This window comes from Balaenoptera acutorostrata, chromosome X (genome assembly GCF_949987535.1).
Source record: "Balaenoptera acutorostrata chromosome X, mBalAcu1.1, whole genome shotgun sequence".
NCBI classification, from domain to species: domain Eukaryota; kingdom Metazoa; phylum Chordata; class Mammalia; order Artiodactyla; family Balaenopteridae; genus Balaenoptera; species Balaenoptera acutorostrata.
This window is the reverse complement of record NC_080085.1, coordinates 127362056-127384293: the sequence shown is the minus strand read 5'-3', so window position 1 is coordinate 127384293 and position 22238 is coordinate 127362056. Positions and strand designations below refer to the sequence as shown.

At 42.7% G+C, this 22238-nt stretch overlaps 1 protein-coding gene across 16 annotated transcripts in view; it reads right to left on the bottom strand.

The window, feature by feature from the left end:
* Positions 1-13333: 13333 nt before the first annotated feature.
* Positions 13334-22238, bottom strand: part of FMR1 (fragile X messenger ribonucleoprotein 1) — a 36741-nt gene continuing 27836 nt past the window's right edge. For 2 of the 16 annotated variants that reach the window (XM_007178999.2, XM_007179002.2), the window contains 4 exons: positions 19674-19869; positions 17942-18124; positions 17369-17451; positions 13334-15296 (listed from right to left, as the gene is read on the bottom strand). In XM_007178999.2, the coding sequence (XP_007179061.2) occupies positions 15135-15296; positions 17369-17451; positions 17942-18124; positions 19674-19869 (624 nt within the window). In that variant the 3' untranslated portion in view covers positions 13334-15134. The other 14 variants (XM_007179001.2, XM_007179005.2, XM_007179004.2 and 11 more) reach the window with 10 other exon arrangements.

Sequence of the window (22238 nt, the reverse complement as noted above, 5' to 3'; positions counted from 1 at the left end):
GAAATGCTTTTCCAACCCGCGCTCGGACCACGACAGTTAGGTTATAACATCATGAATCCTCTGGTGCTTGAATGGGAAAAATAGAAGTCACAGTTGATTCAGAGAAAGATCTGATCCATGTTTACCGCCTCCTCCACTCACTCTTGCAGGACATCTTTCTGGTGGCTTTTCTCTGTTTACATTGAGTTGAATTTCGTCTGTCACGCAAACATGCTTCCAAACCTCTCATCCAATTTTACCACCTCATCCACAAGGCGGGAGAGTGGAGAATTTGTTGTCCCCTATCTGGAATTGGCATGGGACACCAAAGTGTCTAGAAAAGTCCCCAATCCTTCAGGGTTTCTGAGGGTGGCTAAAGAGAATAAAATGCCAATCTTGGTGCCTTAAAACAACAAAGCTGTATTGCTTGCTTACACTACCTGCCCGCCACAGGTTGGCAGGGGCACTCTGCTCACTGTCATCACTGAGACCTGGCCTGACAGAGGTGCCACTGCCTTGTCATGCCACCATCTCCACTTGAGCTTCCAAATTGCCGTGGCAGGGAGGCGAGCGCCGAGAATCACAGGGTCCTGGTCTTCAACGCTTTGGCCCAGAAAGGACACATAGCCATTCTCTTTCCACCTCAATGGCCAAAGGAAGTTACAGGGCCACGCAGCACTCGAGAGACGCACGTGCCCGGAAGGAAGTGAGAACCAGGAAATTTGGTGACGCCTAGAAACGTCTAACAGCAGCATCATTACAAGCAGCTGTCCTTTACTGAGGATGAGCCATGTGCTGGGCACCCTGCTAAGCACGTTACATGCGTCCTCCTTACAGGCCTGAGGTAAGTGTCAATATCTCCATTTTTAGGGGAAACTGAGGTTCAGAGAGATAGATTGTGTGACCTTTTTGAGGCTGCAGGTGGTATTTAAGCTGGGGTCTGAACCTGTATGTCCATTGGCTGGCAGTCCAGTGCTGCCCCTCCTCCCACACACACCTGGCAGGTGAGTCTGGCCCTTCTGCGAATCACTACTGCATCACCTACGCTACACTGTAGTACCCGATGCCCTTTCCAGAACCCTGTGCTTTGGCACTTCTGATGCCCCTGTCCTGGCAAAAGTGGGAAAAGAGTATTTTGGCAAACTCCTGTTCACCCCTTGCGATCCAATTCTAACCACATCTCTCCATGAAACTTCTCCTGACTTCCTCCTGCAGAATTCATTGTCTCAGGCTCAGCTGCCCTCAGCTCAGATCCCTAGCAGGACACTCATCACAAGCGTTTATTATTATTATCTGTTAACCTTCTTATTTCTTCCATTAGACTGTGGCTCCTTGAACAAGGGAACCAGGTCCCATTTCTCTCTGTATTCCCAGGACAGGAGCAGAATAGCTTAAATACAGCCAACATTGGTTATACATACATGCCAGACACGGGTCTAAGTGCTTAACATACACTCACTAATTTCACTCTCATACCATTTCTTTTTTTTTTTTTTAAATAAATTTATTTATTTATTTATTTTTGGCTGAGTTGGGTCTTCGCTGCTGCGCGCGGGTTTTCTCTAGTTGCCATGAGCGGGGGCTACTCTTCATTGCGGAGCACAGGCTCTAGGCGTGCGGGCTTCAGTGGTTGTGGCACGTGGGCTCAGTAGTTGTGGCTCGCGGGCTCTAGAGCACAGGCTCAGTAGTTGTGGCACACGGGCTTAGTTGCTCCGTGGCATGTGGGACCTTCCTGGACCAGGGCTCCAACCCGTGTCCCCTGCATTGGCAGGCGGATTCTTAACCACTGCGCTACCAGGGAAGTCCTCTCATACCATTTCTATAAGGTAGGTACTATTATTAACATCATCTGTTTTTTATGGATGAGGAAATTTAATGTATAGAGTTTAAAAAACTTGCCCAAAGGCTCATAAGTAGTAAAGAGCTGTGCTGAGATTAGGACTCAGGGAGTGTAAGCCCAGAGCCTAAGCCTGCTTAGCAACTATGCTACTGCTCAAAACTTCTTCCAGCTCATATCTCAGCCCTTTGCTCCTGAACACTTCATGTGTTTTTTTGTTGTTTTTTTTTAAAAAGAACATTCTCTTGGGCTTCCCTGGTGGCGCAGTTGTTAAGAATCCACCTGCCAATGCAGGGAACATGGGTTCGAGCCCTGGTCCGGGAAGATCCCACATGCTGTAGAGCAACTAAACCCGTGCGCCACAACTACTGAGCCTGCGCTGTAGAGCCTGCGAGCCACAACTACTGAGCCCACGTGCCACAACTACTGAAGCCTGCACACCTAGAGCCTGTGCTTCGCAACAAGCGAAGCCACCCCAATGAGAAGCCCGCGCACCACAACGAAGAGTAGCCCCCGCTCGCTGTAAGTAGAGAAAGCCTGTGCGCAGCAACAAAGACCCAATGCAGCCAAAAATAAATAAATAAAATAAATTTATTAAAAAAAAAGTTCTTAAAAAAGAACATTTTCTTACGTAATCATAGTACAATTCTCAAAACTGGGAAATTAGCATTGTCCTACTATGTAATCTACTTTATTCATAGCCAAATTTCCCAATAATGTCCCTTATAACAAAAGACAACAAAATTTTCTGGTTCAAGAGCCAATCCCTGATCACATATTGCATTTAACTGTCATGTCTTCTTAGTATCATTTGATTGCAAACAGTTCCTCAGTATTTGTCTTTCATGACCTTGATAGTTGTGACAAGCACAAGCCATTTATTCTGTAAAATGTCCATTTTGTAAGCTTGCCTTATGTTTCCACATGATTAGATTCAGCTTATTAATTTTTTTAGCTGGAACACTACTGAAGTGTGTTGTGCCCTTGTGCATCATATGAGGAAGCACATATCTATCTGTCCTTGTAATTACCTTTCATGCTAATTTTTCTGTCTGCCAATGTCTTTTTCTTGTGTATCTCCAGCATCAAATGCCAAAGTCTGCCTGACTCATGGTATATGCTTAATAAACATTAGTTGAATGAATAAATCTCCCTTCCTCTAAAAGAAAGCTATAGGGGTTTCCCTGGTGGCACAGTGGTTGAGAATCTGCCTGCCAATGCAGGGGACACGGGTTCGAGCCCTGGTCCGGGAAGATCCCATGTGCCACGAAGCAACTAAGCCTGTGCGCCACAACTACTGAGCCTGCACTCTAGAGCCCAGGAGCCACAACTACTGAGCCCACGTGCCACAACTACTGAAGCCCGCGCACCTAGAGCCCGTGCTCCGCAACAAGACAAGCCACTGCAATGAGAAACCCGCGCACCGCAACGAAGAGTAGGCCCCGCTCGCCACTAGAGAAAGCCTGTGCGCAGCAACAAAGAAAGACCCAATGCAGCCAAAATTAAATAAATTAAATAAATAAAAAAAGAAAGCTATAACTCAAGCCAAAAATCTGTGAATCATAATGCTAGTTTCTTCACTCTCCTTTTCCCCCACAAGTAATAATCACTAAGTCCCACTGATTCTATGTCCTAAATATCATAGTAATCCCACCTTTCTCCATTCTCACTGCCATTGCACTGGTTCATTATTCTAACATCCTAGCCTCCCTGCCTCCAGTCCTGACCCCTTTCATCTATCTTTGGAAGGTGAGTTAAAGAAAACACCACTATATCATGGAGCATGGACACAATAATAGGTTTAATTGGGATAATTTACAAGCCCAAGTGTTAGTAAGATGACGTAGGTGGTTTTGAGTTCTGTCAGTATCCCACAGTGAGACCTTTGGGGACGGAAATTGATTGGCTTTTTCAGTGGGGTTTCTGAAGTTGGTGAGGATGGCAAAGAAGACGTTGTGAAACAAGGAGGGTCCTAAATAAGAGTACAAAGTTCATCATGAAAACTAGAGTTTTCTGAAACCTCTAGTCATGGACTCCAGACCAAGCCATGAGAAAAAGATCCCAGGGCTTAGATGGGGAGTGGTTTAGAGCCCTGTGGCCAGCTCCTACAGCTTGCAGTGAGGTATTCAGCCAGAAGTTGGCCACAGTACACACTGCCTAGTCAGTAAATAACCCAAAGCTACGCAGATATCCAACACAATCAGAGGTAAGGAGGCAAGAGTATCTTTGGTAGTGAAACTCCCAGCTATCTCTTTGGTAATCTCCCAGGTGAGCCTTAGAAACACCTCTTGATGGGGGAAAATGCATGTAAAATGGTGATGAACTGCGTCCATAATGCCCCCAAGGACAGCCTACTGATTGCACCAGAGGCTGGGCATATATAGCCTGTGCCCACTGGATCTTTGATTACCGAAGAGTTGAGTCGCTACCTGCACGAAGAGGGTCACCCTGTGTCCAAGTGGGAGGCAGTGGAGGCAAGGGAGGCTGTCTTAGCACACAGAAGATCTAGTCCTGGAAGTGGGTGGGAAGCACATAATGTTGCTTTGAGTTGGGTCCAAGTTGGATCCTCTGCATCCATTTAGCATGGACATCACAGGATATGGACACATGAGTGTAGAAGGCAAAGGCAAACAGTGGCTGAGGCCACTGCCTGGTAGAAGTGATACCTGAGGCATTGGTTGATAGTGGGATGCTGATAAGATCCCTCACAGACAATTGAAGTTGGGGGTGACATATCTAGCTTTGTGATAGTTGGCACTATGGTCACTGCCCCAGACAGGTACAGTCTGTCCATATCTGGATTAGGAAAACGGAGAAGTTATTCACTCCTCAGGGCTCTCCTTGCTTCACAGGCTTGGATCTGTCTGTGCCTCACCAGCTGGGGCCCGTGAGCTACCCTCAGGAATGAACCAGACCTTATTTTCTATCCTGGAATGAAAAGCTGCACAGAGACCTGGGCTAACAATTCCTTTACCCAAGGCAGTCTGTTCAGATTAAGGAAGATGGCTTCAGGACAAAGGCGACTTTGTTCTTCAGCATAAAAATCACAGAAGTATCCCCCAACTTTCAGAGGAGGTGTGTGGCAAACCCAACGTCAGAGTTGTCTGCCCAGTGGGAAAGGACACCAGATGCCATTCCAAATTTGTGTTTATCTACATTTCTGTGATCCATGCAGTAAAATCTTCTTAGATACTCAGCATGGTCAGTGCAGGTCCAAAAAAGGAGGGAAATTATTATTATGTAGTATGGCAGCCAGGCAAGTGTGCCACTCCATTCCGTTGTGGAGAGCACGATTGCCTGACAGCCCCATGGTGATGCCCTGCAGGATCCACCACTGTGTTTGTGCCAAGGCCGTATTTCCTATAGACTACTTGCAGTCAGTAATTGAGCACGGTGGAGGTACTAATGCAGATTCGGCTCAAGAACTCCCCATCTGCCTGCGATACTTGGAACTGCATTATAGTCTAAGATCATTCTTACCCAATTCTCCTTACTTCCTTTTCCTTCACAGATGTCAGATCTGCATCATGGTCTGAAATCTCTATTGACCTTCTCTGGCATGTGGCAAAGGTAGTCCGTCAGAGCCTTCACTCTATGCGTGCTATGTGATTGGAGGAGGTGGGTGGCAACCCTATACCTAGAGAGTGCGTCCAGACTCTGGAGGGGCAGGGGGGCTGTGAAGTATATCTGCCAGTGTGAGCCAGTCCTGTCTTTTGCGGTATGACCAAGCTAACCCTGAATTACATGCTTGTGTAGCTGCCACCAAATGCAGGCTCTGGGGGTGCCAGAAGCTTCTTTGTATGTCAAATGACAACCCTTCATGGTGCTTCTGTTACTGTGGTGGGTCTGGATATGGATCCCGTAGGTCAATATGGCTATGATGGCTCACAGGCCCAGATGAGTTTCTCATTGCAGATGCTTTGCTTTTCTCAGGATGTGCTCTTTTCTAGGAGACAAGTGCATATGTGACTTATTAACTGAGCTTGTGGGTGAGTTGTATTTGTTTCTATAGGGTATGACTTTAATAGTCCTGCGTGGCTTAGCGACCTGACTAAAGAGTGAGGTCGTTGGCAGCAGCCCCTGAGTCTATGTAAAGGGATATTTCATTCATTGAGGAGTGGAATGCTTTATTACCAAAAAAGCACTGCACTTCCACCCAATGTGCAGAGCAGCCAGTGCCAGGGGTTGTCAGCATTTATCATCACATAACAAATGGCTTAGCAGTATTCCACTGAACTTGCTCACCTATCAGTGAAACAGGCTTCCTTGTTTGGTGCCAAGTCTCAAAGTTGAGGCCCACTCGAGCCAGTAGCTCAGGCAAAGCAGACAATAGGGCCATCTCAGTACCTACTGGCTGGGCAGCCACGTGTTCTTGCAGTTGGCTTGACCCCCAGTTGGATGTACCATTTCCATTTCGCATTTTTTTTTGGCTTGTTGCACTTTGTCAATTATTAAGCTATTGTATCTCAGTTCCAAACCATCCTTCTACACTCTACTCTCTGAGGCTGGGGCTGGGATTCTGCGCACCGCATTTCTCCTTTGCCAGTGCTGCCTATTCGGGTCTGCCAATAAGAGGCTCTAGAAGGAGACTGGAAGACCATGGTTCTTCACTCTGGCAGGAAGAGTTTGCTCCAGTAGCAGCTGCTGAATCCAGTTTCCAGATTCCGACCCCCTCCCCACCCCTCTCAGAACCAGCATTATCACGTCTCCTCAGTGCTCTAAGCCCAGCCACATGGGGGTCTGCCTGCATGTTATCAAGGTACCTGTACTGACCGATAGTGCCCCTTCGCTTGAGATCTGGGTTTTAACTCTGTGGCCCTCATTTTTGAGCCTTTGGGTTCTCACCATCCCAGCCTCCTCCCTTTGTTCTCCCAGGCCTCAGGATGGTAAATGCTTCCTGCAGAACCTACCTCTGTGGAAACTTAATGCTCCTGTTTTGCATTTTCAGTCCTTTAAGATCTGTTTAACTAATCCCCGTATTAAATTCTCTGTTAAAATCACTGGTGTGATTTCTGTTTTCCCAACTGGACCATCACTGAGACATCCATCTGATGGAACTGATTTCAGTAACAACCCCACTAGCAGGTTGGGAATGTTGGATCTGAGAGTCACACTTTTCCCTTCAGTGAGATAATCTGTCCCCAACAGGGCCAATAATTGTCATTCAAAACGCATGTACCATCCAGTAGTGGTGAGATGACCCACCCCCGATATTGGCAGAGTCTTCTTTTCAAGAGACATCAGATGCGAGACTGGTCACAGATAATTAAAACTCCAAGGGATCAGAATGAGTTGGGGGCGGGGCGGAGCCGGTATTGTTTCATTGCTTCTGTGGCTGCTTACTGCGGGGGTCCCCAGTCGAATCTGGCTACCAGTCTGGTGACTTACAGATTCTTGAGTAACATTTCTATGTGCAGGATGTGCTGCCTCTACTACCCGAAGAGGCCAAACAGGCGATAAGGGCTCCTTCTGTGTAGTTAAGTGTCTGAAAGGTCAGCAGTTTTTCCTTATTAGGTTGTGGAATATCTCTTTGGGCTGCTGCTCAGATAGCCCCCAACTTATGCCCTCCAGTGGCCTGGCTCTGATTTCTATCTTCATTCAAGGCCCTGCCACTTGCGCTTAGAGAGCATGCATTATGGTGAAGAGTTTCCTCTGGGGGCCACTATGGAAACTGTCATCAATGGAATGGAATGGGCTTTCCCAACGTATTATTGATATATTGCAGTATTGCTGGGGAAGTTCAACATGCCTGAGGTAGGACAGTAAAAGTGAGCTTCCTGCTCTGCCAAGTGAAAACAAAATAATTTTTTTTTTCTTCTTGGCGAAATCTAGAGCAAGGAACATGAGCAATGTCTAGGGCAATTCTGTCCAAGAGTAGTATAATGTGAGCCACACGTGTAATTTTAAATTTCCTAGTAATCACTATATTAAAAACAAGGTAAAAAGAGACAGGTATAACTGATTTTACTAACATGGCTCAGTTAACCCAATAGATCCAAAATATTAACATTTCAGCACTTAAATATAAAAGATAGGTATTTTTCATTCTTTTTCTCAAACTAAGTCTTCAAAATCCATTGTGCATTCTAAATACACTGAGAATTGCACATCTCAATTCAGACTAGCCTTTGATCGCTCAGCAGCTACATGTGGCTAGTGGCTGAAGGCCCGGACAGTGCAGCTGCCGGCCACATACTGAGTGCCAGTAATGGATGCAGTCAGTTCAGTCACCTATTGGTATATCAAGTGCTTTGAGTGACATGGTGGCCACTATTAAAGCCACAGTGATCTGCAATCAGGGGCCACAGACACTGGATTTACTCACTGGCTACACAGGCTGGGAGTTGGAAGGTAGTATGCACTACCACTCCCTCCTGGCAACGGAATAAGCCTTGCGGGTTGTCTTTCTCACCTACTGGTACTTGATACTGTTTCAGCTGCACAATCCTGGCAGGCTTTGAAAATACAAGAGGCTCTGTAGTCACCAGGAGCGATGGCGATGCCCACACCCACCCAGCAGATCAGGGTACTATGCTGGGTTAAGGGAACCCAGCATGTCTGTACCAATCCTGCAGTCTGACAAAGGGACCATGAGCACGGTCCCATCAAAGGGGCCAATGGCATCTGCAGCAATTGTGCCAAGTCTCTGGGTGTAAGTAAAACCAGTCTCAAATCCTGCCAGAGAAACTTACTGTGGACCCATCGGGTCCAAGAACGACAGCTCCTTGGGCTCCAGTGGCTGGTAGGTCTGCAGAATTCTCCCTGCACCTATGTTCCAGAAGACGTGGACTAGGGCACAAACTCAGCAATCCCTCTGAAGAGGGCAGAGGACTGGCCCCCAGGCCGAGTTTGCTTTTGAAGGGACTCAAATCTGGGTTGAAGGGCCCTCTAGCACTCGGGCTAGAAAATCAGTCTCCTGGGTAGCACAGAGGCCTGTGGGGCTGGGGAGTCTCATTCTAGCAGCACTAATATGTGCTTAACTGCTTCACTTCCTCCCCTGCACCCTTCTCCAAGGACACAGGAGGAGGCTTTGGAGACCTGCTGTCCAGGTAGTGGGGAAAACTAACGGCCTTCATCACCCAGGATCTCCTTGCGTCAGCTCTCCATAGGGGTCTCCTTGATGCCCGCTCAAAAATCAGTCATTTTTGTTTCCTGCACCCCTATCTTCTCTCTGCAACCTCTTTAGAGTGAGTCGGGTTATCAGCTGACCACCCTCTTGGTTTTTCCCATCTCTCTCCTTCCTTAGCAATCCCTTTGTTCAAGGCCCAGAGCCATAACAGTGCTGCCTGAGGGAGGCTCAGAAGGAAGCCTGGAGTGTTCGCCTCCGGCCTTTTCATTTTTGCTGGGTCCTGGGGCAACTTACAGGGCCCCTTACCTCCTCTTCCTCTTTTGGGTGGGGCCTAAATCAGCACCGAAGGATTATCCCATCCCTCATTCCCTGGTAGAAGGAGCAAAGTTAGGGATGTCCTGCTCATGTAAGATCCCATTGGCTTCTCCAGCGTTCTCTGAATTAAGGTCATTTGCTCGCAAGTTATCCCTGACGCCCAGGATTTTCACACCGTCGGTCTATAGTGCCAACGTGCCTCAAAGCAGCTGCGACCTCAGTAGGGAAGTCTCTTTGTGGCTATGTGTCTGATTTCCCCGAGCATCCGATGCAAGCCCAGGGCAGGCACATGTGCTCTCTCCCCATTGCCTGGACTAGCCAATTCATTTGGCAAAAGGAAATCTGGTGGTAAACCTCAAATGCTGGCCATTCAGTGCCACTTACCTCATGGGTGTAGCTTCTTCATCATGTAAGCCGTTCAAGCCTCATGGGACTGCTGTGACTATTGTTGGGAGTCCAGTTCCCTGTGTTTTGAAGCCCCTCGGTCTGGACCCCAATCCCTCATCCTCTGCCTAATAAGCCCCTGGGTGGTACACTGCACAGTGCCAGGTTTCATGTCTGAGGTTAGGTTGCATCTACTGTTCCAATGGCACTTGAGACCAAGGGCTCTTTTCTGTCAACTTCTTTTCCCTTAGGGCTCACAGGGCTGACTGACTTGTAGGGAGTGCCAAGGGATGGAACAGTCTCTATCTGCCTCACGTGGAGGACTTTCCAGAGCCTCTGTGGCACATGGTATGGCCCTAGACCAAGGCTGAAACAACATGTTTACCAGTGATTTCAGCTCAGCTAGGCCTCTCACCGCTAGCCCTAGGAGGGGTGTTGTGCAGCCCTCATATGGCTTAGTTGATCCCTTTTGCAGTTTCCCAAAGGCCAGAGCTGGAATAAGTGGAGTTTGCCTCATGTGGGGCACGATCTGTGTGACTCGGTGGGTGAAGGCAAACAGCACACCAGCATGCAAGAGGGAAAGGTTTTAATGAGGGAAAATTACCAGTAAGGGTCAGGAAGAAGACGCACGTGGACGCCCATTCTCTCCCACAGAGACACATGCAAAGGCTGGGGCCCTGTGGGCTGAATCCCCAGGGCTGGGCTCCAGGGGAAGGTGTATCTTCCCTGGGAGTCTACCTTTCCGCAGGGCAACGCTGATGGTGGTGGCCTTGCAGGCAGAGGATCAAACCAGGGCTTAAATGCCAGCTGTCTGGGGCGCTGTCTGGGAACACAGCCTGCTAGCACCTGTGACCTTTGGGAAGCTGGATTTGGACTGTGGGGCAGAGGAACATCCAGGAAGTTGGATGTGGGCCCAGCCCCTCCTGCTAGGTGGTCACCAGGCGACTTGACAGAGGCTCCCGGAGTGGTGGGCAATCCTGTCTGTCCCTCCACACTTATTCAAGTGTAAACCTGATCTCGTTTAAAACCCTTCAAGGCTCCCGAAAGTCAAACCTCTAACATGGCACCGTAGGCCTTCCTTGGCGGTCTCTCTCCTCTCACCTCCCTCACTCTCTACCTCAAATTCTGTGGCCTAGCCACACCGAAGCTTCGGGAAGCTTCCCAAACTGACTTCTTCATGCTTAGATCAATGGCCCCAGCCCTTTTTCTCCTGGCTAACCTCTCCAACCTGTCCTCCGTCTTAGGTAAGGTTTCACTTCACCCGAGAAGCCCTTTACTGACTCCACGCCACCCCGATTTGGGTTGTTTCTATGTGCTCCCACCTCACCCTGGGCATCTTAGTACTTACTGTACCATGTGCTGGAACTGCCCACTGACTCACTGAGCTCTCCCACTTGACACTGAGCTTCTTGAAGGCCTGAAATATTATCTCTGTATCCCCAAGAAGCCTGTGAAGTGCCTGCTATGTAGTGAATGTTCACTAAATATTTAATGAGAACCAGATGAAATCAGGTGGGTGCTTCGTTAACAGTTACTCTGTAGTTTTCTCCATATAAAACATGAATACCTTCTTAATGCATATACAACTTTGGAGTTAGGATACCTTAGCAACCACTCATTTAACCCATGAAGAAATCGGAACCTGGAGAGGTGACATGACTCTTCCAGCAACCACCGAGCTAGTCTACACCCCGGTCAAGTGTGGGATCTACCTCCTGATTCCTCCCTCTTCACAGCATAACTCCTTAGGTTCCTTTTTATCACGTAGTATCCATGCTGCACTTGCAACTTTTAATGATATATATTCCTTGAGCACTAGTACTCTGTTCTTTGATGTTAATACCTTACAGGTTTTGATCTCCAAGGAAATCTGGCAAAGATGCCTTAGTATTTACCAAAAATAACACTGGAATTTTTTTTCTCCTCTTACCATAAGCCATCTATGTTCTGTATGATACTGAATAATGATGATATACCCCAGTTCTCAGGATTGCATGTAACCATCTTCTGTTGACACTTACATCTTCCTTCCAGTTCTGGACCTACTCCTGTAATCAAGTGTATGGTATATAGAAATTGGTGGGAAGACCTTCAGGCACTTAGTTTTGAAGCCTATCTTTAATCACTTAGCAAGTGCGACTTGCAAAGATTTTTAATGCCTCTCCCATTAACATAAAACTCATCAGCATAAAATACAGATTTCTCCGTTTCTTCATGGAAAGTTCTGAGAGAAATGGAAAGAAAATCTCTAAATAGCCCCAAATAAAATTTTTAAACAGCCCTAGATAAACACACAGAGGGAAAGATGATCAAAATTTAAATACTGGTACACATGAAGCCTTCTGAGCAATCAAGACTAGCATCTGGTAATGGCTATTTCAGAATAACTGCTTATCAGAGGCATCAGAGGGTCATGAGGGAAAGATGCTATTTATGGCCATGAACCAAACTGGCTCAAAAGTGATCAAATCAGTATATTGACTCTAAAAGGCACTATATTCCTAACCACCAGGAACGGGAAGATCATGCTCAGATGGGAGAAATGCCTCTGAGTGAGCCAAGTTGAGTCTCAAGCCTGCTGTCGCCAATAGGTTGTTCACGTGTAGCAAGCACTGAAATGCGAAACCAGGAAAACCCAACAAAGTTACTTGAGGATGGCTGCTACTTACCACCTCTAATGGACTGTGCAAGAGTCCAGAACTAGGCAGAACGGGTAACAGAAATCCAGAAAAGTACCAGAATGAAAAACTAGAAAAGCAGAAAACAAAGATGGATTTTCCTCAAAAAAACCACTTATGTAGAGAGACTGTCCTGCATCACTGGATCACCTTCTCCATTTCTATCCACTTTTCTAGGCTGTGCCAGAGTTCCGTGAAGTTGATCACAATAGCCAACTCAGACACATTCTACCTACAAACCTGTCATGTATTTTATTACTGAGATACTGACATCAAAAAACATTTTTCAAAATAGACATATTTAACATTTTCCAAATGGCAAGGTAAGTTTATGTGTGCTCAGACAGGAGTATGTGTTTAACACGGTTTAGTAGCATCCTATGTAATTAATGTGTTCAAATCCTCTAACTGGGAATATGTAGAATTATTTTCAAATACCTACCTTTCTGCTTTTTAAGGGCACATAAAAGATTATTTGCAAGGCATAATGTATGCTTTGCATGATTAATACCTCCCCCCATCGTTAATTTTTGTTATATTTAGAAATTTAAGACCAGGAGCAAACATCTGTCAGACTAATTTTTTGCTTTTTCATAAGTGCAACTTTTTAATAAAAATTTACATCTAGATAAACAATCTTCAGATTTTTGAAACTTTAATAAGATTTTAAAAACATCATGACTTTGAACTGAAAAACATACACGTTTAGCACACAAATATTGTAATATGAATAAACTCCAACTCCATTTGAAAACATGTGACTCAAATTACAGTTTTAGAAGTTAGTAATTCACATTTAAGCAAGTTAGCGCCTTGCTGAATTCAGCCTTTGTAAAAAAGAGACTTAGTGCATATTGTAATGGCACAATGTGCTTCTGTACCATTTTGTTGACTTTTTTCACCTTATTAAACAAGAACAAGTTCTTGAAAGTTGGTAGATAACGGCTAACTTCCTATGACATGTGAAATTTCCAATGGTAATACAGTTACATTTTGTAACAGAACGCTTTATAGATTTCTTTTCCTATCTTAAAATTTTAAAAGCAATCATTTGTAAGGATTGCATCAACGTCAATTTAGCAGAGGAAGATCAAACTTTATTGAAACTGCTTGCATACAAAATATATTGCACTATAACCAAACAAATGTCAACATAAAATCCAATCTGTTGTTGCTAATATGTACAGAGAATATTGCCCAAGAGCAGTTACATTACAAGGTCATTCTACCTTGGTTAATTATCTACAGTATTTTAAACCAAACAGCTTACAGATGATGTGTGCAAGGTACCAATTTCTGTTTTCAAATACTATACATTCCCAGAATAAATAACTAGAAATCAACATTAATGTTTGGCAATACTTTTAAAAGACTTTTTAATATTCTTGAAATCATGTGCAGTTTGTTGCCATTTTTATATGCTTATTTGTATGCAAGGAAAAGTAACCGTAAAATGAAAATTCAAAGAAACAAACTCACAGAATACATCAGAGGCAGAACTTCGGTTTGTACGGCTCTGTACAGATTCAGTGGTACCCCTACTTGGAGTTACTTTTTAAGAAAAATACAACATCTTAGAGTGAAGGTCCTTCACATATTTTTCCTCTGTAAATCTCGTTCGTAACAACAACAACAACAAAAAAGCGACTCAAACCCAAAATCCAACATGTCAAAAAACTAAAGAAAAAAAGTATCATTTGTTAACCAATCCTAGTCTGCTTTCCAATTCTGCTTATACATTTGGACCTAATATTTCAAAGTTTACAAAACATTTAACCTGCTTCCATTGTTTCTTAGACAAAGTACCTGTACTTCACAGGATTATTATGCACACATGGAAATGACCTTCCTATCTCCCCCAAATAAGCTTGTAATTAAAATATGAAAAACTTCACAAAACTTGGGGAGGACAAAATAAAAACAGCTCTAATTTAAAACTGGTCATCAGGCCAAAGAGCAGGCATATCCTACTAACTTTTGACCAGGAAGATTTGTTCCTAGCTGAAAATGTTTTAGCCTCTCTCAAATGAAAAGACAGTTATTTCTTCTCCTGTCTATATAGAAAAATTACACATCCCTCTCAATAACACTATTTGTCAAACTTCAGTGCAACGAAACAAAAACAAAAACAAGTCCTAATCTTTATACTGCCTAACCTGATGTTTATGTAAGAAAAAAAAATACGGAAAGCATGCATTCTTCTATAAAGTACTAATGTTTGACAGGGTTTGCTACATCTTTTAACATTTAGTGTTTCCAACTTATCTTCCCTGAACTCTGCATCCAAATATAATATTCCTACCTGCCAAGATATAAAAAAGGCACAGATCATACAACTTTTTTTTTGCTAATGAAAATGACAAACGTCACATCACACACGTCTCAGGGTCCACTAAAATACTGGAAAAGTGGACCAAAACATAAACTGACACAGGACATGAAATGTCATTGGCCTTCCGTATGAGACTGAAAACAGAAGTGTAATATGATTACCATAAATGCTATTTATTCAGAAAAACTGAAATGTACCAGTGAGTTATCACCCAACGCAGGGTAACGGTCCAAATTAAGAAAGAATACCACTGCTTGGTATTTAAAAAATAAACCAAATGAAAATCCTGTCCTGAAGTGCTAAGTATACTTAATTACTTAAAAGTAATGTTTCAAAATTTTAAGATCTCTTTCTTTGTGCAAATCTGAAAACTGTTGCTTATGGCCAATATGACAAAAAATAAAATTCTTAACAGAATTGGTGTTCATTTCATGCCCTGTGCCACCTTGCCTACTATTTGTCTTTGGCCTAACAAAGTTTCTAATATGGAATAAGAATTACGGAAATGGTATAGGGAATATAACTCCAGAATTACGCCGTTTAGGGTACTCCGTTCACAAGCGGTTGCTGACCATCCACGCTGTCTGGCTTCTCCTTCTTCTGGTTACGATCTTTACCCGTGCGCAGCCGGTTACCTTCACTGGAGGTATTCTGTAATGTTTTAGTGTGGACACTCCTTTCATTATTGCAGTCAACTCTGATCTAAAACAAGTTACAGTTGTTATATACACAGACCATATCCTACTGTAATCTGTAATTGGCCTGACGAGAAATTTAAGCCCGAAGGGTAAATTCCACATCTTAAAAGGGGGATATGGGGGTGAGAATAGAAGAAGTGCAAGAAATTATGGTCAGGTAGGATCTTTATTTGGTTTATGATTTAAAAACACTCTTCTTCTTTAACTGGAACACACTGGTCATCTCACTGTGTCCAAAGTTAGATAAAAACTCACAATCCTACTGTGTCTTCTTCTAAGTAGAACAAAACAGTGAGAAACAAATAGTTAAAATGAATTACTATTACTGATTGCAAAATATACATGTCTATAATACTAGAGTTCAAAAAAATGGGTTATTCTTCAAAGACTGTGAAACCCAGGAGGAGAGACACAAATTACTGTCTTCCTATTCTGATGTTACCAGAGTAACAACTTAACTAACTCACTTCTTAACTAGCCTTTAGTTGACATCTTTATGTCTATCATGAGTATAATTAAGTTTCCTTACACTGAGGGCTCCCACTGTCTTACATAAAAAAAATACGAGCGTTGGTTTCTAGTAGCTTCAGTAAGGCTACTTACTTGCCTTCAATGAGGCAAGTGAGATGATCATACAACTTGAACTCTGAAGAATAAGAATGGTACAGGGAAATTTGAAGACACTAATGTGTGGAAGAACTGGAATCCCAGGAAGAGTGTAGAGATGAATACAATTTAAAAAATAATATTCTGAGATTTATGTAATATTTTAAGTGCCAACACTGAACACTTAAACACTGCTAACAGACTTCTAGATGCTGTACAAAAGGAAGATAATATTGACAAATGGGCCTAAAACAATTACAAATATTGATCTGCTTCAAGTACAAATGTGACATATAATCCCAAAATGGTTTGCTGTAATTTCAAAGTGCGTTTAAGTGTTGGTCCTGGGTGACTGTTTTAACTGTTGGGTTGTGAAGAGCGGAATTATAAAACTGGTACAGAAACGCCTTACATCTCTGTAAGGCACATGTGTGTGCATTATTTCATCGATCTCTATCTACGTCTAAGGTCTTTTTTGTATGCTGGTCCTTAAGAACCAGCCAACAGTTAACACCTACTTACAACCGTTATGAATTCTAAGAAATACTCCATCATGGAGTTTCTGCTCTTAAAAATCATCTCTCACTAATCTTGGGTATTGGTCCCAAACCAATAGTCCATAGTCATGAAGGAACCCTAACTACTTGGATTAAGTCTTCAGAATTAAAGAAGCAGCAGAAGAGAACATGGGTTCTGGGAATCAGATACCAGTATTCAAATATCACTCTACCGTACACCAACTATGTGATTCAATCTTTCTAAACATCAGTTTACTCACCTATAAAACAGAATAATAAAACTTTTTACACCTCAGGGGGCTGCTAAAAGATTAAGTAAGATAAAACACACACAAAGCACTCAGCAAAGGTGTCTGTCTGGACACGCTCAGGGGTAATTTTAAAATTACTTAACAATGGGTTCGGCACAGGTGATTACCACTTGAGATGGGGTTCTCAGAATAGAGGCTGGCTTTAAATAAGCAGCTGACTGATTCAGCATGTACCAGCTGAGTGTCATGCAGTGCCCTGTGTATCATGATCATTACCCTTGAGCCAGACACCTTTTTCCCCTTACTTTCCACTCAAAGAGGACACTCTATCCCTGCAACTCAGGGGAGGAGGGACCCACAGGGCTGACGCAAGTCTCTCTGGGTACGTTCCTGGATGTTTCTTTTCTTGGGCAGTTGGTGGGGTGGCGGGGGGGGGTTGGACCACCAATGTGGTATTGAAGTCACACTGTGGCTGCAAAGTCTTCAGAAATACTGAGACTGCATATTCTCTAGAGAAATCTTCTTTGTATACTTGTCACAAAGGACTAAGACTGCCCACAAATGTAATGTTGAAAGGAAAATATTTCAATATACCAAATTCACAACCTTTGAACATGTTTAAAAATCAAGTAAAATTAACTTATAAATCTCAAACTACTGTAACTCAAACAATTTAGATGAAAAGAGGCATACAGGTTTACCTGGAGGGATCCATCTGCTGTTCTTCCTTTAGCCTCTCTTGGATTACGCGGACGATTATCTGTTCGGGAGTGATCATCGTTTCCTATAGGGACGTTTTTAAAAGGTTTGATGGTCACTGATTCTGACATGCTTATTGGAAGTTCTTTGTTCCCACATCCTCAATTTATTTAGATCCACCACAGAATCTAACATAGAATCAACAACCTAGTGATTCCAGTTACACACTGGCTAATAATCTAGCATGCTACCAAGGAACAGAAAATATTTCTAAGGCATCACAATTCTGCATCCACTGTTACAGGTCAACCTGAGCTAATGATCAGATGTGATGTTTAGAATACCCAAAGAAGTGAAACTAGTTATCAGTGTTTATTCATATATTTATTCTATGTGAACCAGAGGGAAGGCTGTCTAATATTGCCAATTACATGTGCCTTTCCCATGGTGACCAGTACAAAACCAGAGAAATGGGGGTCTTGGTAACACATCATTGAATCAGCAAGGTTCTTCATAGAACTTCAGACAGCTGTTACAATTCACCTTCATTTCTTAACAGATGAAAACCTCTGTACCTTTGAAGCCGCCTCCGCGTCCTCTTCCTCCCTGTCCTCTTCCTCCACCTCCACGCCGTCGCCCGTCTCCTCTGCGCAGGAAGTTCTCCCTCTCTTCCTCTGTTGGAGCTAATGACCAATCACTGAGTTCATCTCTGTGGTCAGATTCTGTTTCAGAAGCATTTGATGCTTCAGAATTAGTTCCTATCGAGAGTTAAAAGTTATATACCGTTGTCTGACTTAAAAAAAAAAGTTAGGTTAACAGAAGCTTCCAGAGATGTTTCAGGGGTAATCCATTACTCTTCCCAATTTATAAGCCCACCAAAGAGTATTATCACCTTCCATTTTGTAAAACAAATTATCTTAAATTCAAAATGAAGGTTTCCACAATATTTGAGGTAATTTTTGTTTCAAACATTTTTGGTTCTCATTAAAAAAAATAAAAGATATTTTATTAGCCATCTAAGTTCAAACCTGAGTATGCCACATCATTTAACAGCTGTGCTCCTTTAAACATCTGTGCTCTCTGGCGGAAAAGTTGTCTACAACAGTTAAATGCAATACCTTGATCAACAAAACCTCTATAAAGAGGGTTCCTTTTAACAAGGTTTGGCCCAGGGACAGAGGGGAATGCATACATTTTGGTCACCTCAGAGAGGGTGGCAAAGGTGGCCACCATGGCTACTACTATCTCAGGGAAGGGTCTCTTGTGTGATCAGGGATTGGACCTAGCTGAATGAGGATATGCTTGCCTGATGCTTGGTCCACAACCTTCCCTCCCACTCCCACTGGAATAATTGATCATTATAAAGGATTTATTGTAATAAACTTGTTATGCCTGAGGAGCTGGGTTAATGATATAAGGGATGGGAGTGGGGAAAAGAGCTCCACGGTGAGGGGGGACTTCAACAGCATAAAGAACAGACTGCTGGGAGAGGGATTAGGGGTTAGGTTCAAGGTTGGCCTTAGGAGTAGGTGTCTCTCTCCCCCACTCCAGAATATCAGCTCTACTACCTCTCTCTCTTCCTCTGTTGGAGCTAATGACCAATTATAGCTTCACCATTATAGCTTCATTCCTGTGGATCTTGAAGGCTTTTCCATCTTAAAGAGTTCCTTTTTGAAATGCAAATATTTGTGAGATGGATTATACCTTATACCATCATTAGCAAGTTACATAGTAGATACACAGTTGAGCAAGAAAGACAGTAGGCACTGGCAGTGGGACAGCGTTCAATGAAAGGTACTGGGAGAGAAGAAAGAAGCACTGAAAGAAGAGCTGAGAAGGCAAAGAGAAACTTCGCCTACTTCTTGACTGTGCCTAGGGCTGACTTTGGCCATGCCACTCAAAATCACCTTACGAGCCACAGGATGCAGACCCCTGATTTACACAGTCCATCCAGCAAGTATGACCAGCACATGCCTGACAAAAAATGAGCCACAGTACACAAATGAAAAAAGTTTTGGCTATACAGTAATAAAATCAGGAAAGGCCTTAGGAAAGTCATCAACATACAAGGGCTTAAGCAGATTTATCCCCAGCCAGAACGTGGACAGAACTCACACCTGCCCTGTGAACTCTATGTGTTATTATCAGGTTTTTACTCTATGTCTCTTGCAACACAATTTGGCCCACTGTGAATTGGAAACCATGTAGTGAGAAACTGTTATAATGGGGTTCTAATGAGTATTAGAGATTAGCAGCTATTAAGTCTAGGAACAGATAAAGTTACTGAGTAAAATGCTTAGTTTGTACCTGAAGTATATCCAGGACCGCGTCTGCCGTGCCCCCTATTTCTGTAAGGTCTACTACCTCGACCCATTCCTTGACCATCATCAGTCACATAGCCTTTTTCCTTATCTGTACGATTTGGTGGTGGTCTAGAACTAGCTCCAATCTGTCGCAATTGCTCATCAATTTGTAATCTCTCCAAACGCAACTGGTCTACTTCCTATTTAAAATATACAAGATAACAGTAAAAATAGTTTGACATTTTACTTAATAATACCTTTCTCCTTTTCATCAGATAAAAAGTATACTGGAAATATTTCAATTTCAGTTCTAAATTTATAGTAAACACTGTTACACAGAATTATCAGGAAATTGAATGGTCTCCTTAAAAATAAAATTACTATAGATAACATATTATTGATGTCCAGAATTAGAGATATAACAAAAATACTGAGCATTAAAATTATACTGATAGAATTTAAAGTTATTTAATTTGGCACTATTATCCGACAGATCTGCTAAGGCACAAATATGCTAGTTTTGGGACTTCTTGATAATAGGATATTGAATAAAACAACTCTAAAACGTATAAATACAGATAAATGACATTTAAGGTTTAACCAGCTAACCTTAAAAATCACACATTGTAAATAATCTTAATTGAAATAGATTTGCCAGTTAATATCTTAATTAACAAAACATTGGCTGGGCCATCTTCTGCTTTCAAAGAACATATACTACGGCAGGTCTTTGGACGTGACTATACAATTAAGAAACAATTATCTTCAATGAACTGAAAATGTTTATATTCCTTATATAGGGGAACTATTTAATAGTTGACAAAAACAAGTTGGATATCTTATATCATGCCTTGAAAACCTCTTAAAGACTACAACTCTGCTAGAACAAGTATGACGAACAGTATAGTCAGTTGATCAAAATATACACCTGGGGTCCACTAACAGACCCTCACACACAATGCTTCCAATATGTTGGGTTCTGTCAAATCCAGATGAAGTCTCAATTCTAACCCTTCTTCTTCCAATCTACCCATAAGCATCGATTTACTAGCTACAGGGAACTGGATCCACAACTAGAGTAGCACTGGGTGTCTCAGTCAAGCAGGGGCCGTCATAGGGGCTGCCCACATGAACAGTCACTGGGGAAGCCTCTGTAAAGCTAGGTTCCTAAAATCTTGGTTATGGCAGCCTCAGGAAAAGGGCAGGTAAGAATCTAGATGAGCTTCATCTGTGCTCTGAACCAGAATTTGTTTTACAGAGGACTTGAACAAAGAAGAGACTGCAGCTGAGTGAGTGGCTTACTCCAAAAGTACAGTTAGAGCTCATGGAATGGGTGTATCTTGCAAAACAGAATGGTAGTCCAGGTTATCCCACTGGGGCAAAGCAGTCACCTTTTGGTGAGAGATGCCAAGCCCACTCGAGGGAAGATCTGGTGATGGAAAGAATGGCAACAACAGGACAGCTGCTGATAACCAAAAAAGATACTCAATTGTGAAGAATAAATCAAAAGATCTAAGGAAGAACATTAGTCAAAAGAACAAGGGACTGATACAATGCAACCCTAACTCTCCAGGTCTTCAAAATTATTTAAGCTAAGAATATGAAGAAAAACACATATAACAGATTACACATAAAACACACTTTAAAGCAAAAGTGAATAAGCAAATCAATGGGGTATCCTATCCATGCAAACCTTGCTGGATGAAACCTCCCCACTTGCAATTATTAACTGACCACCATAAGAATGATAAGAAGTACCTAGCTATTGAATTTTTCTTCCTTATTTACATATAACTATAAATTATTTAATTTTATTTCTTTAAGAAATCAGCAAAAAAATTCTTATTAATATAGCATCATAAATAAAATAGAAACTTGGGTTACTTTAAAAATACTATTTAGTACCAGTTACAATATATTTTTGATACATATGGATACAAAGAAGAAATTATAAAAGTGACATGGGTGAAATTCTATTTTATCGAATTACAGAACATTTGGCCAAAAGAAATTTTAAAAAGCACCTAGTCTAGGGAGGTAATTTGCCTATAGACACAGAGCTAGTTCATGGCAGAAGAGAGACTACAAGCAAATCACTGGATTGCCAATCCAGTGCTCTTTCTGCTATGCCTTGCAGCCTCCTGGTTCCTGCTTTCCAGTTTGTAAGCTAGAGGAGGCATAACCGTACAAATACTAACTAAAATGTGCATTTATAAGAAGACACAAATTGTTTTTATTTTGTAATAAGAGTATAGAGAAAATTACGAAGGGTAAACATTTAAACAGAGGACTTCATGAAACTCTGGGATTTCCTTGATAAATGACATAAAAGGGACAACAAAGGCAAGTGTTACAGACATGAAATTTGTCCTGGAAAAAACTCACAAGGGCTAGAAAGGATCAATGGGATGAAATGTATTTTTGACAGGATTGTCTAAAGCGAGTATAAGGGTTTAACAGAAGAATAATGGGAAATAGGGGAGTTTCTTGGGAACTGGGATACTGGTCCTTAAATTTATAATGATGGAAAACTGACTTGTGTTTTCAGAAGGAATATAATAAGCTAAAC